At 41.8% G+C, this 15489-nt stretch overlaps 1 protein-coding gene across 4 annotated transcripts; it reads left to right on the top strand.

Moving 5' to 3' along the window:
- Positions 1 to 7268: 7268 nt before the first annotated feature.
- Positions 7269 to 14332, top strand: LOC118560210 (zinc finger MYM-type protein 1-like). Of its 4 annotated transcripts, none has more exons than XR_004929178.1 (4): positions 7269 to 7386; positions 10028 to 10171; positions 10276 to 11436; positions 13700 to 14332. XR_004929178.1 is itself a non-coding variant. In XM_036131038.1 (3 exons), exon 3 carries the CDS (start codon positions 10898 to 10900, stop codon positions 11930 to 11932), a length of 1035 nt encoding a protein of 344 aa, XP_035986931.1. In that variant the 5' UTR covers positions 7269 to 7386; positions 10028 to 10171; positions 10276 to 10897; the 3' UTR covers positions 11933 to 12694. The 4 variants fall into 4 exon arrangements, 1 of the variants encoding a protein (XP_035986931.1); XR_004929176.1 differs by lacking the exon at positions 13700 to 14332 and having other exon boundaries at positions 10276 to 10375; positions 11365 to 11670; XR_004929177.1 differs by lacking the exon at positions 13700 to 14332 and having other exon boundaries at positions 10276 to 10393; positions 11365 to 11670.
- Positions 14333 to 15489: the final 1157 nt, after the last annotated feature.

Raw genomic sequence — 15489 nt, 5'->3', positions numbered from 1 at the left:
TCCTGACAGGCCTGTCCCAGACTCACCCAGCTCTGAGGCACTGGAGGAACCTCCTTTTTCTCACCCACCAGACACTGGTGGAGTTGTTTCCCCTTCTCCACAACCCTCACCTTCCCCACCCCCTCCCTCCCTTTCCCCTTCCCCGTACGGTGCGTTTGGGCCGGCGATCGAGCCGTGTCCGCCCACTCCATCGCCGTCTGGGCATGTCTCGTATGCGTCTTCTTCCGAATCTGACTAGTTTTCTTCTTATGTTAACCCTCTTTGGGTTAACAAGGGGGGACCTTATTAAGCTTACCACTAACAATGCACACTCACATTTAAAGCGTCAAACAGAAACATGTGCACTAGCAATGATAACACTAGCTACTAACCAGGGGATAATCAGTAATAACGGTGGGGAGAACAAATCATTAATGCATGTGCAAACCAAAGGATATGATTATGTAATGTCTGAAGAAATTTTAGGAAACGAGTCAATGGGAAAATTTTGGCTTGGAACTCCACAAAGCATGGACTGCCGTGGGGATGGGATGGTGATCATTACGGTAAGATGCAAGGCAAACATATGCCAAAACATACTAACAAAACAAATTATGACGGTAGAAAGAGCTCATAGAGTAGTAAAGCTAATAAACAAAAGACAGAAAAGGGACCTAAGTACGTTAAAAACGTCACAATGGGAGACAAATATGTTCCAACAGTGGATACAATTCTCGGTTCAGACAATGTTTACAGCTAAAAAGCGCCCTAAAGATGATTGTATAGCCTGTTATAATGCTAACAAATTACCAACCCTTCAGATTATACCTGGAAGTAAAATAGGTGACTGCCCAGAAATATCGGAGTGCTTTGCGCACTAAGCCATGCATATGGCTGCAGGTTTACCAGCATGGACAGAAGACAGGAAAAGATGCCCCAAAGCACTAACCTCCTCAATAAATGAAGTACTGAGTACATCCTCCCTCCCTCCAGTAGTACAAAAACCAGCTGAACTAATTTTTCCGTTTTGTATAGCACGAGGAAAAGAACTAGAAGAGGTGACCAAAAGAACCTCTAGCAAGATGGGGACTGCAGACGAAATGGTGAAATGTAATAAAATACCGTGGTACCCACCGACAGCTGGAGGCAACGTCAGCTACATCAAGCTATGTGAAACTAGCCTCAAAGCTAAAATAAGTTGTAAACAAGTAGTACCAGATGGAGGAAATATCATCTATGACATACAACCTACAACGGTAGCTCAATACCGAGTAAGGAGTCTGGCGCAAGGATCTGTCCCTTTTGGAGACATTTTTTGGATGTGTCATTATAATGAGCAAATGCTATCCTCACTACCTCCTCAGTGGGAAGGTATCTGTGCTCCAGTAATGCTGACAGGACAACTAAAGTTAATAATAAATAATCAAATAATCAGCAACGAAACATCTAATGAAATAAGCAACCGTACAAATAGAAGTATTCCCTCTAAGCACGAGCGGAGTTGAAAAATGTCAGATGAAGTATATATTACATGGGATCAGACCCCATTCGGGGTGCCTGAAGAACATGTTGCTTTAGGAAGTGAGTGGATAGAAACTGGAAGAGGGGTTGGCTCGATACCAATACAAATCGTCGGATCAATTAACAATGCGCAATACATAGTTCGAAATAGTAGGTGGATAAATCTCCTATGGTACAATCAACAAAGGTTTATAAATTTTACAATACAGGGCATAGATCTTGTAAAAGAACAATTACATGCCACATCACTAATGGTTTTACAACATAGGTTCGTACTGGAATCCCGCATGGCTGGGGACTAGGGGCTATGTGATTATATCGGGAAAGATTGTTGTACCTTGATCCCTATGCATACAGATGTTAACGGCAGCCTAACAGGTGTTCTTCAAGAAATGAAGCAGATGAGAGACGAACTTGTGGAGAGATCCAATTGGAACACTCAGCTGAAGGGATTTTGGGATTGGTTCAATAAGCTTGGGTGGTCAAGATACCTCAAAGCAGCAGGGATAATACTAGGAATCAGAATAATGATAATATTAGTAGTCGTCTGCTGCGTCGTACCCCTCATTCGGGGGTTGGTCTCAAAACATATTGTGAGTGTAACTGGTCAATTCCCAATAATAGAGGTACAGGTAGACCAAATCATATAAAATAATACCATGATCTCCTCTCACCCCCACCAGGTACGTGCATTTTTTGATATTAAGTATATATATATATATATATATATATATATATATATATATATATATATATTAGGGCTGGGCAAGTTAACGCGTTAATTTCGCGATAACTCATTAGACTATTAACGGCGATATTTTCTTTAACGCGCGTTAACGCATGTTGCTCACATGCTTTTATTTTGTGAAGGTCTGTTGCTGCGGTGTAGGGGTTTGAATCAGAACAGTAGGTGGCGATAATGCGTCAATAACCTCGCTGTCAGCCAAGCCTCGGATTCAGAGTAAGGTGCTGGCCGGAAAAAAACAAAGCCGACATGCGGAAGGCGGTGTTTCCCGCAGGAATAGCGTACCGCGCACGTGACGTCACCGTCTCAAGAGCAACGCCCCTTTTGCCGCTTAGATAGGACATACAGGTAGAGAACGCCCGTAGCAACCAGCTATTACACGCGCAACAGAAACAGCGATATGACCGACTTTATAGCCGTTAAACTTTCCCAAGACGATGTCCCAGGCGCACGGATTACTGGCCGCACTGTCGAAGAACACACCAACCTTCAGCTCAAACGATGGCTTGAGTGTCGAGGGCTTAAAAAACCGGAAAACGGGCCGACTTGATCGAATAGTAAGCTTTGTTTTTTTTTTCCTGCGCGGCGATCATGGCATCCGTCCAGGGATTGGTATATGTTTAATGTTTGTCTTATTTGAAATGTTTTTGAGTAAGCTATCCTGGTAGCAGGGTATCATGTTAGCGCCTGCTACCATGATAGCCTATATGCTATCATGGTAGCAGGCGCTTCAATATTAACATGTCGGCCACCAAAATACTTTTACCTGTTCACTACTTGATGTCGCTGGAATTGGGTCAGGATGTTCTTCGGTTGGGCCCTTTCCTCCAACAAAATGCTTGCTACATATGTACTTGAATTTGGTAACTTTTTCCGGGTTGAACTGTTGTGTAGGCTGACCGCACCGGTGTACCCAGTGCACACATTTCTCCTTGGCAGTCTTGAAGAAAACATCCTTCATATGCGGCCGATCAGCGTACCTCGAGTCGCTGTTGCCCGTTCCATAGCAACAATGTTTAAAAACCATGGTCTTAGATTTGGAAAAAGCAGTCATTTACCGAGTAAAACCAAGGGTAACGCACGTCTCTTTTACAGCGAAACAGCGACGGACTATGCAAGCTTGCCCTACTGCGTACCACGTGATGTGACGTTACGTTTCTAAAAATAGCTCGCTCGCGGTACGCTATTTGCTTAGGCGAGGCGGTGAGTTGGCGAACGGAACAAGTTTTGTGCGGAGCGGAGCGGGGGGGGTCTGCTTAGACGCCGTCGGTGAAGTCGCTTCTCGTTTCAAAGTATCCATGTATTTTTGCCTGTTTTTCCCTGCCATCCACTATATGCACGCGAGAAAGCAACAACAAAAAACCGCGTGTCAACGTCAAATAAACGCAAGCAACGCAAGCATATCGAGTTAGCAAGCATTTCAGTTTAAAGTTCTTCCAGCAACAAATATGACAGAAACAAGTTAGTTGTAACCACTGCCAAGTTAAACTTTGGTATTGAACATAAAATGGTAATGCTGCTCCCTGCTGTTACCTCAGAAATTGCCTGTTTTTGGTAGATTTTTTCCCCATAAAGAGAATTCCCTGTCAGTGGCAATAAGCTTTAATTTATTATTATTGCTATTTTTTGTTTTACATGTTTAAGTTGAGCTTTAGACTAAATATGTGTTACTGATAAGTGCTACAAATGTTACAACACTTTTGTTCATATGGCAGCAGAACATTAAAATGAAAGTGCTCTTTACACTACTTTTGAATTCATTCTTGGAGTTTGTAAATACAATGCGATTAATCGCGATTAATCGCGATTAAATATTTTAATCGTTGCCCAGCCCTAATATATATATATATATATATATATATATATATATATATATATATATATATATATATATATATATATATATATATATAGTAATTTGCATGCCAAGTATTTATAGACTCGCTTAGATGTAGTAATTTGCATGCCAAAGTGTTTATAGATTCTCTTAGGAGAATATATGCCTCTTGAGTATATATAACTATACCATACTATGTCTCCACATGCAGACTGTTGAAAATGGCGGACGCTTATTTTAATGTACACCACATACCCACGGAGGAGTGACAGGAACGCGCAAATAGAGGAGGAAACACCGCACATGTGTCGTTAGGCACACAAGTATATGTAGGCACAGGCACCAGTATTCCCAATAGGCAGCCAGACGATCCAGCAGAGGGGCCAGGCGCCGTACCACCGGGGGGAAGCACATTCCTGATGACCCCCAGAGTACTGCCGATGGACAACCTGCCATCACCAGGAGCCCTGAGGATCGACTTCAGCCCTGCCAGCCCCAAGGACCCAGAGGACCGAGGATGGCCAGACAGATCTTTCCAGGAGTTGCCGTCTACATTGGGCATGATGGCGACTGGTCCTACCACGATGGAGAATCCTGCACTGGGACCGCCTGCTACTGTCTTTCAGCAGATGCAGCTGAGCTCCCTCGAGATGAGCCACATCTCGGGGTTCCTGATGCACCCTCTGGATTTTTACAAAACCTCTCAAGACCTAAAGACTGAAATTGCCTCTATGAACACTGTGGTCTATACTCAACTGATCAGAGGTCTATCTCCGGCGTCACGGAAGCGCATGTTCTCAGTTCGCCGCAACACATACCGAGCCAAACATAAGGCCAAAGTGTGGCAGTTAACCCAGGAACATGACAAGCTGACACAAAAACTTCAAGATGCACAACAGACTATAGTCAACTTACAGGGGAGACTGCTGCAGATGACAACAGAACGCGACACAGCACGACGTCAAGTATTGCAGTGGCGCTTGGCTACTACCACACTGGCGCAGCAGCAGTTGCCGGGACAACGTGCTCCTGAGGCTTCCACTGGAGGACTGGGGATTCAACCTCTAAGGGGGGTGGTGTTACCTAATCCCCAAACCCAGAACTATCAATAATCTCAGAAACTAAGTTGGATATAAATGATAAATATGATTGTGTCCGCCAAGGTTGCCCTTTGTCACCGATTCTGTTCATAACTTTTATGGACAGAATTTCTAGGCGCAGCCAAGGTGTTGAGGGGATCCGTTTTGGTGGCCTTAGGATTGTGTCTCTGCTATTCGCGGATGACGTGGTCCTATTGGCTTCATCAGGGCGTGATCTACAGCTCTCACTAGAGTGGTTCGCAGCCGATTGCGAAGCGGCTGGGATGAAAATCAGTGCCTCCAAATCCGAGACCATGGTCTTGAACCGGAAAAGGGTAGAGTGCCTTCTCCGGGTTGGGGAGGATGTCCTGCCCCTAGTGGAGGAGTTCAAGTATCTTGGGGTCTTGTTCACGAATGAGGGGAAGATGGAGCGGGAGATCGACAGGCGGATTGGTGCAGCGTCTGCTGTGAAGCGGGCGCTGTACCAATCCGTTGTGGTGAAGAGAGAGCTGAGCCAAAAGGCGAAGCTCTCGATTTACCGGTCGATCTACGTTCCTACCCTCATCTATGGTCACGAGCTTTGGTCGTGACCGAAAGAATGAGATCCCGGATACAAGCGGCTGAAATGAGTTTTCTCCGTAGTGTGTCTGGGCTCTCCCTTAGAGATAGGGTGAGGAGCTCAGTCATCTGGGGAGGACTCAGAGTAGAGCCGCTGCTCCTCCACGTCGAGAGGAGCCAGTTGTGGTGGCTCGGGCATCTGGTCAGGATGCCTCCTGGACGCCTCCCTGGTGAGGTGTTCCGGGCACGTCCCACCGGGAGGAGGCCCAGGGGAAGACCCAGGACACGTTGGAGGGACTATGTCTCCCGGCTGGCCTGGGAACGCCTTTGGCAGTACGAGTACTGTGCAGAGAGTACCATTAGGGTTGCTCACATGTTGGTTGTAATGAAGGTCTACTGACCATTAAGTGACTAGTTTGCCTGACCTAGCCAGGCATGATAGAGTATTATTTAAACATCAAATTGGTTGATGTACTGGTGTGCAGTGACACCTTTGGGTGAGGGTTGTGGTGGCCTAGCAGATGATCAAGCTGCTTGGACATGTCATCCCTCTACCCCGTATCATTGCTAAAACAAACACTGAAAATCCTTCTATAAAAAAAGTAAGCAAGAGGAAATGTCCTCACAAGAGTGCCAAGGGGGGTTTCCTCTTTGTTTTACTATAAATCCTTTATGTTTTACCATGTGATCATAGTTTTGTGTATCACTCACTATTAGTTTGAGGTGTGCTTTGATTCTAGAATCTTGTACTAATTACTATTAGCTTTTGGTGTGCTATGTATAATCAATATTTACTCTTGAAGTTCGTATTCGTGATAATTCGACAATCAGTTGTAGAGCGTGATTTACTTTGTGACCCTTTTCAGGATCACAGGGGGGAATGTAGTGGATTAATATCTTACAATGAATATATTCTTATCATAATGATTAAAGGGTGTGCTTATATATCTCACAATGAATATATTTTTGTCACAATGGTTAAAAGGTGTGCTGTAACTATACCTAACTATACCACTCTCACAAACTCCCACAGGTGCTGGGTCCCAGGTATTAAATGTACACTTATATACAGAAAGCCTATAATTTATTTATTTATTTTCTTTCACTTTCTTTTTTCAGGTATCACATTACACATGTTAGCTTAAATAATAATACATATGATTTAGCAATGGCATCAAGGTGTTACTCGATTGTATCTGCTGCTTTATGTCTGTTGGTTGTGCTGTTCTTTTTGCGTATCTTTCCAGGTGATGGAGCAGACAGAGGACGTTTTATCATTCTCTCCCTTTTATCTTTTCTTTCTTTCACCTCTTTCTTTTTTTCTCTTCTTGTTCTTCCATTATTCTCCTACTTTCCCATTGTAGTGTCCATATAATTTGAAATTCTCCCTGCAGGAATCACAATAAAGCTATTTACATGCACAAATCAAGCGGAGCACTATGGCGAAAGCTGTTTGCTCTACTTGTGAAAGCAAAAACTGTCGAGCTCTATTTGGCATTAAGACATCAATTCTTATTGCCACATTGCTAGACAGGACACTGGAAAAAAAAAAACACAAAGAGGATGAAGAAGAAGAGGAGCGCACCACTTTTAAAACAGAAGAAGAAGAAGTGGAAGTTAGTTTATCACAACCTGCGGCAACTGATGGGGAGCTACCCTGAGTTATGGTAAGTGTGTAAATCGATTCATTTTATTCAGGATCGGGTTGATCCTGTGATAATTGTTTGGTTTGTGTCCAGGTTAAAAAATAATCAATTAAAAGTAAGACAAGACCTCGAGTTGCTGCTCGCATGAGTAAAACACACTCGGATAAAATGTTACAGAATGATTGAAAACTCTTTGTAAGGCGCTAATCTGGTACGCTGGTTCTCCAGGGATTAACAAGGGTTCGTCTAAAGATGTTTTAGAACTGATTGGTGACCTTTAGTTTATATTTCTGATAGTTAGTTATAAGTAGAGTTATTACAAGTTATTTTGCTGATTTATGGTTGTGATTTATGAGCATAGACTTCCAGGTTTAGGTTTAGGTTTTCTCAATGGACCTCCTAGGAGCCTCTTGCTAGCAGCGTTGTCATGGAGACTCACTGACAGCTGCAGCCCTCTCTCTGTCTGTAAAGGCAGAAAAACCCTGGCTAAGCAGAAGTTGATAGGACCTTCCTAAAGCTACTTCTGGTTAGCAACATGCTAACAGTTAGCCGCTAGCATGGTTGTGTTCAGTATCACCGGGTGATGTTACTCTGTTAGTTTGGTGTAAATCCTGTACTGAGAAGTGCATAAAAAGGGAGAAAATCCTAAAATTCACCAAATAAGTCAACCATACCATACCATACCAGCTTTATTTATAAAGCACTTTAAAACAACCACAGTTGATACAAAGTGCTGTACAATCCAAAAACACAACAAAATAAAAATAATTATAATTAAAAGTAGTTTAAAAACAAAGACATACACTTTAAACTAGATCTCGCTGGTGTTGAAAGCCAAGTTAAATAGATGGGTTTTAAGACGAGCTTTAAAAGTGGACAGAGAAGGGGCCTCTCTGACCTGCAAAGGTAAGTCATTCCATAATTTGGGGCCCATAACAGAGAAAGCCCTGTCCCCTCTGAGCTTCCTTTTTGTTCTCGGTACCTCCAAGAGCAGCTGATTTGCTGACCTGAGAGACCGATGGGGTATGTGGAGATGAAGAAGCTCAGTGAGGTAAGCCGGGGCAAGATTATGCAATGATTTAAAAACAAACATAAGAATTTTAAAATGAATCCTAAAATATACAGGCAGCCAGTGAAGTGAGGCCAGGACAGGGGTCACATGGTCCCTTTTTCGAGTACCTGTCAACAAACGTGCAGCAGCATTTTGTACTAGCTGCAGACGTGAGAGCAGCGCCTGACTGACTCCCAGATAAAGTGCATTACAGTAGTCCAATCGAGTTGAAATAAAAGCATGGATCACTGTTTCAAAATGCTGCCTGGAAAGAAAAGATTTCACTGACGCCAATCGCCTTAAATGATAAAAGCTGGACTTAACCACGGCTCTAATTTGGCTGTCCAATTTAAAATCACTATCCACCTTAAAACCAAGATCTGTAATAACAGGTTTAAAATATTCCTCCAAAGGTCCCAGGTCAACAGAGGAGGACTCACAGGAGCCACTGGGTCCAAACACCATCACCTCTGTTTTGTTTTCATTAAAGTTTAAAAAGTTCAAGGCCAACCAAGCTTTAATATCTCCTAGACAAGCCAGGAGATGTTTGATTGACCGTACATCCTGCTGCTTTATGGGCAAATAAATCTGACAATCATCAGCGTAAAAATGAAAAGAGATCCCATGTTTCCTAAGGATAGAACCCAGAGGCAGTATATAAAGAGAGAAAAGCAGTGGGCCAAGAATTGAGCCCTGTGGGACACCGTAAGACATTGAGGCAATAGATGATTTAGAGCCACTAATATTCACCGAAAAAGTTCTCTCCTCCAGGTAAGACCTGAACCATTTAAGAACAGTGCCATCAATACCAACAATGTGACTGTGTGAATTTCAGATTTCTACATTAATCACAGCCGCTGCAGCGGGCGTCAGAAGTTGCCATTGTATCCCATTGGAGCTTCTCCCTCTGGCCCTCAGAGTTCCGTCGTCATGGAAACTCACTCAGGAACTTTGGGACAATTTAATCTGTTTACTCCTTTTGCTTAATTATGTTTTACATAAAATTTTTAATTTCTTTCAATTCTTGTGTGTTTAGTTTTGTCATTTTATTTGATTTTTCTTTTCTTATTGCTGATTTTTAGCACTTTATTTCAGCTCTGGCTGCTGTTAAAGCACTTTATCAATAAAGTTGATAATGATTATGAATAAAAACATGTTGGTCGCCCCAGTAGCTGAGAAGTTTGAATACTCAACATACAGCCGCAGTCTGTTTGCCCCGACCGACACACTGGAAGTGGGGATCTATTATCACTATGTAATATGTGAAGCGGGCGCTTCACATATTACATAGTAATAGGGCCAGTTGAAAATGATAAGACAGGGAAGCAGGATAGATGGCAGGATAGGTATCTTCTTTATAAAAAGAAGCAATTCAGGGACAAATCAAACAGGGTTCAGCTCTGACATCAGCAGTCCTGGTAGCTCATGTCCTGAGACCAGTCACAAGAAGGAATGTCAGGCAAGCACCAGTCTACCATCACCAGGTCAGAGTATCTACAGAAACAGTCAAATTCCAATTCTGTTTTAGGTTATTTTTACATGTTGGCTGCTGCTAATGTGTTTCTTTAATTGTCGGTTCAATTGTGTTAATGTACTATTTTTACAATGTAGTTCAATCAAAGGAGGAGTCAGAAAACACAGAGAGCTCTACATCTGATCAGGATGATGAGGAGCCAGAAGGGCCAGTTGCAGGAGATCCCATTGACCTCTTCTCAGCTGCGTCCAGCACTCCTTTTACGCTTCCAAAAGGACCAGGTAGTATTTTTACTTAGAAAAACACCTGCTTTGTAATTGCACAATTTAGATGACATAATGGTCATGTCAATTGTGTTTATATGACCATTATGTTTCTATTCCAGATATTTCAAGGTCCGAAGAACATGGCCCTGTTCAGCCAAGTTCCACAAACTTCCCCATAACTCAGCATGGAATGAGAAAGAGGTCTTTTCACAGCTCCTGGTACAAAGACTGTTCTTGGTTAGAATATTCTGTTATTAAAGACTCTTCCTACTGCTTTGCCTGTAGGCATTTTTCCTTGCCTAATGCACCAGACAGTGTCTTTGCCTCGCGTTCTGGTTTCTGTTATTGGAAAAAGGCATTGTACAAGGAGTCTGGATTTAAACTTCACTCAAAGTCAGAGCACCACGTAAATGCAATGTATGCATGGAGTCAATATAAAAGGGCTATTGAGGGAAATACAACCATGCTAAATTCTATAAACCCAAACCGGAAAAAGTGGTGGAAGAAAACCGGTATTATATTAAAACAATAGCCGATGTTCTTCTGTTGACTGCAACACAGAATATTGCTCAAAGGGGGCATCGAGAATCTGAGGACTCTAAAAATAAGGGAAACTTTTTGGCTATATTGAATGAAATAGCAAAATATGATCAGTTAATTGAAAAAAAGCTTAGAGGATGTGGCAATGCAAAATACACAAGTCATCAAATCCAAAATGCAATTCTTCAGTGCTTAGCAGAGATGGTACAGACCGAAATCATAAAAGAAGTGAAGGAATGTGAAGCATTCAGTGTTATTGCAGATGAAACAAAAGACTTCCTAAAAAAGGAACAAATATCTGTAGTTGTACGATATTATTACAATGGTGTCATCCATGAAAGCTTCCTATGTTTCCAGGCAGCTGAAAGCCTTAATGCAGCGGGTCTTAGTGAAATGATCATTAACTGTCTTGAGAAACATGGTCTGGACTACATAAATAACCTAGTGGGACAGGGTTATGATGGTGCATCCGTCATGAGTGGGAAGCATTCCGGTGTATCTGCCAGAATTCAGAGCAATGCCAAATTTGCATTTTATGTTCATTGTAACGCACATTGCTTGAATTTAGTCCTTGTTGATGCTACCAAAGCAGTTCCTAAGGTCGTTGACTTTTTTGCACTTCTACAGCAGCTGTATAACTTTGTGTCTGGCTCTTATGTTCATCTTAGGTGGCTTGATGTACAGAAAGAGTTGTATCCAGCAGAAAAGCCCAGGGAGCTCCAGGCACTTTCGGATACAAGGTGGGCCTGCAAGTACACGGCATGCCGTACCATGAAAGATAGACTTCCAGCAGTTCTGAGATTGTTGCAGGATATTGCACTTGAGAAAAAAGGTGAAAGATCAGTGGAGGCAAGGGGTCTGCTTCTTCAAATAGATGTGCAATTCTTAGGTCTTTTGGTTACCTTTTGTAAAGTGCTAGGTGATGCCAAATGTCTTTCTGACATGCTCCAGACCAGCACTCTTGATCTAAGAAGAGCTACAGATCTAGTAGGTGCTCTTAGAGACACTTTCCAGGACTACAGAAATGAAAAGTACTTTGATGAACTATGGAAAGAGGTCGAGGAGCTTGCTAAGAAGAGCAAAATTAGTGTAAAAATTGACAGAAGACATCTAAGTTTAAGTTTAAAATTTCTTGACTCACTTGTAATGAGCAGTATAGGACAGAGAAAAGGTGATGATGATGGCTTCCCCAGATCACTCTTTAATCAGGTGCTTGACTGTCTCATAGTGGAGTAAAAGAGGCATTTTTCAAAGAAAAACTGTGAGATCATGCAAGGAGTGCAGTCTCTAAACCCCAAAAGTGCAACTTTCTTGAATGTGGAACCTCTGATTGCTTTTGGACAGATCTTTGAGTCAGATTTAGATGACCTGAAACATGAGGTGCACCAAGCAAAGTGTTTGCTTGATCAGAGAATAAAGAGTGATTTAGACACGCCTTCTACTTTGCTTGATTTTCTTGTGTTTCTTGAACCTTATCAAGAGGTTTTGTGTGAATTATTCAAACGTTGCAAGATTGCTGTTGTTAGTCCAGTTAGTACTGCTTCTTGTGAGAGAAGCTTTTCTGCTTTAAAATTGATTAAAACTAACCTAAGGACAACAGTGGCTGATGCCAGGCTAAGTCACATTGGAATACTTACTTAGTATAGAGTCAAGGAGGGCACTGGGCCTCAAAATTGAAGACTTTTGTAACATATTTTGCTTCATCTCACAACAACAGAAGGATTCTACTTTTATAACTGCATGAAGGAGTTTTGTGTTTCTGGTCATGTTTTAGCTCTTCACTGACTTGTACCAATGACAGTTTAGGAGTCAGTACATTTGGTCATAGCTGCATTAAGTTAATGTCAACATGGTTTTCGTTATTATTTGTACTTTCAAACATGGCTGATCATTGTCCATTTGAAAGACACATTTATGCCCATGCTTAAAGGCATACTATGCAACATTTTTCAGTTAATTAATGTGTTCCATACCGTTTTGGATGATTAAATAAGTCATTCCAGGTCAAACAAAGGTTTTCTCGGCCGCCCTGGTGGTCTGTAGGGGAAATACTGTACTTGCAATTGCAGGAGCCCTCGGCCCGCACCCACAGGCTCAGAAGTCTGGTGCATTGCGAGAGTTGGTCTTGCTTTACGCCGAGAACTGCTACACGCCCCCAGTGAAAGGCATGCTCGTTGCTAGCGCAGTGGCGATATTTGCGCAGTTATCATGGCGGAACCAGCGAGAAAACAGTGAAAACCCATGTCGGAGCAGGCAAGAAAGAGGAAAAGGGCTCTGGACAGAGAGAGGAGTCGTACACGGGTGAACATCGGGCAAGCTTTTTCCGAATAGCGAGAGCTAAAAGAAAAAGAAGGCTGCAAGGCTGACGCGGACCTCGCGTTTCTGCTGATGCGATTGTAAGTAACATTGGAATGGTTTCTCTCTCTCTGTGTGCATGTTCATACTTTCACTGTGTTAGTCATTGTTTGTACTGTCGTTTTTTCAACTTTTCGTTGTGTTCGCCTGTCTGCTAAGCTCAAAACAACCGCGCCTGGCTTGACGGAGAAACCAGAAGAACAGCTAAGCATCTTTACGACAGTGAACTTTTACTTGCGCCCTCTGGGGGGAGCCTCGCTGAAAAATCAACCCCAGTTGCATAGTATACCTTTAACTTCATGTCTGCTGTTTGACTTGTTGCTTCAATATTTTCACACAATTGCTCATTACCTGTTTTTTCCTCATGATAATACTAAAATACACATATAGCATCTACCAAATAGGTTTCTATAACCTTCTTTTTTGAGATATTGTAATTGTAAACTGTGTGGCATACATTAATAATAAACTACAAATTACATGTGCAAATCTCATTTCATCAGTCTTTATTTATATATAGTATGTGAATGAAAGTATTCTTATTGTATTGTCATTGTCATAGTCAGTGGACCCCTTACAGATAGCCTTGCCCCCCCAGCACAAAAAGTCTAGCTCTGCCACTGATTATGGTGTGGGGTTGTTTTTCAGGAGCTGGGCTTGGCCCCTTAGTTCCAGTGAAAGGAGCTCTGAATGTTTCAACAGACCAAGACATCTTGGACAATTCCATGTTCTCAACTTTGTGGGAACAGTTTGGAGCTGGCCCCTGCCTCCTCCAACATGACTGTGTATCAGAGCACAAAGCAAGGTCCATAAGGACATGGATGGAAGAGTTTGGTGTAGATTAACTTCATTGGCCTATACAGAGCCCTGACCTCAACCCGATAGAGCACCTTTGGGATAGAATAGAGTGCAGACTGAGAGCCATGTCTTGTTGTACAACATCGGTGTGTGACCTCACAAATGTGTTTCTGGAAGAATGGTCAAAAATTCCCATAAACACACTCCTAAACCTTGTGGACAGCCTTCCCAGAGGAGTCAAAGGCAGGTGAGTGAATACTCCTACAATACAATATAGTGTATATTATGTTTCTCAATGTGTTGCAAACTAAATATTTTTTGTTATACACAGAGAAAAAAAATCATTAATATGAATTAAGAAAATTCCTAGCCAGTCTAAGAAGAAAGCACACAGAACATTTTTGTTGTGATCTTTTCTATAATTTGGACAAAAGAGACTCTCAGTGGAACTTTGCCTTATTTGTTATTGGCTGAATGAATGTATCGCTTAAAGCCTTGTTTTCTGGGAAAGAAGGATGTCCAAGAATTAGCGACGATAAGTAGGCCTATGTCTTTAAGATACAACAGTTAGATTCTGTCTCTTATTTTTAATATGAGAAGCCATATCACAAAGGATGACCAAAGTTTTATGAATACAGGGCTTGTTGAACTACAACATAAGAACATCATCCATTTCGGGTAACAAAAAACAAAAATGCCTTTAAACATAAACGAAAAAAGGCTTGTTTATTCATATTACAAGACCGGACGTGGTTACTAATGCCTGAGACTACTTTTCAAAATAAAGGCAATATGTTTGATGTGTATCAACCACTGATCTCTATTTATTCGCTGGATTGCTGATTGGCCCGAAAAACTGAAGTCACTGGCCACCATGTTGCAACTCCCTTCTCTCACAGAATCAGAACAATTTTCTGGCTGTAGGAAGATGTTTCACAGGTAATTTTACAGTCAGTGGATGTACTAACAGTATCAAGTACTGAGAAAGTCATGTATCGAAATATTTTGCACCTCTGAAATATATATATATATATATATATATATATATATATATATATATATATATATATATATATATATATATATATATATATATATATATATATATATATATACACACACAGTGTGTGTATATAAATACACACACTGCCGTTCAAAAGTTTGGGGTCACCCAAACAATTTTGTGTTTTCCATGAAAAGTCACACTTATTCACCACCATACGTTGTGAAATGAATAGAAAATAGAGTCAAGACCTTGACAAGGTTAGATATAATGATTTGTATTTGCAATAAGATTTGTTTTACATCAAACTTTGCATTTGTCAAAGAATCCTCCATTTGCAGCAATTACAGCATTGCAGACCTTTGCCATTCTAGCTGTTAATTTGTTGAGGTAATCTGGAGAAATTGCACCCCACACTTCCAGAAGCAGCTCCCACAAGTTGGATTGGTTGGATGGGCACTTCTTGCGTACCATACGGTCAAGCTGCTCTCACAACAGCTCAATGGGGTTCGGATCTGGTGACTGCGCTGGCCACTCCATTACTGATAGAATACCACCTGCCTGCTTCTGCTCTAAATAGTTCTTGCACAATTTGGAGGTGTGTTTAGGGTCATTGTCCTGTTGTAGGATGAAATTG

Source organism: Fundulus heteroclitus, unplaced genomic scaffold, assembly GCF_011125445.2.
Source record: "Fundulus heteroclitus isolate FHET01 unplaced genomic scaffold, MU-UCD_Fhet_4.1 scaffold_407, whole genome shotgun sequence".
NCBI classification, from domain to species: Eukaryota; Metazoa; Chordata; class Actinopteri; order Cyprinodontiformes; family Fundulidae; genus Fundulus; species Fundulus heteroclitus.
The sequence above is the reverse complement of the archived record's forward strand: the minus strand, read 5'-3'. Positions and strand labels throughout refer to the sequence as shown.

Coding starts and splice junctions, on each gene's coding strand:
- LOC118560210 (XM_036131038.1), top strand. CDS start 10,898: ATGGTACAGACCGAAATCATAAAAGAAGTGAAGGAATGTGAAGCATTC.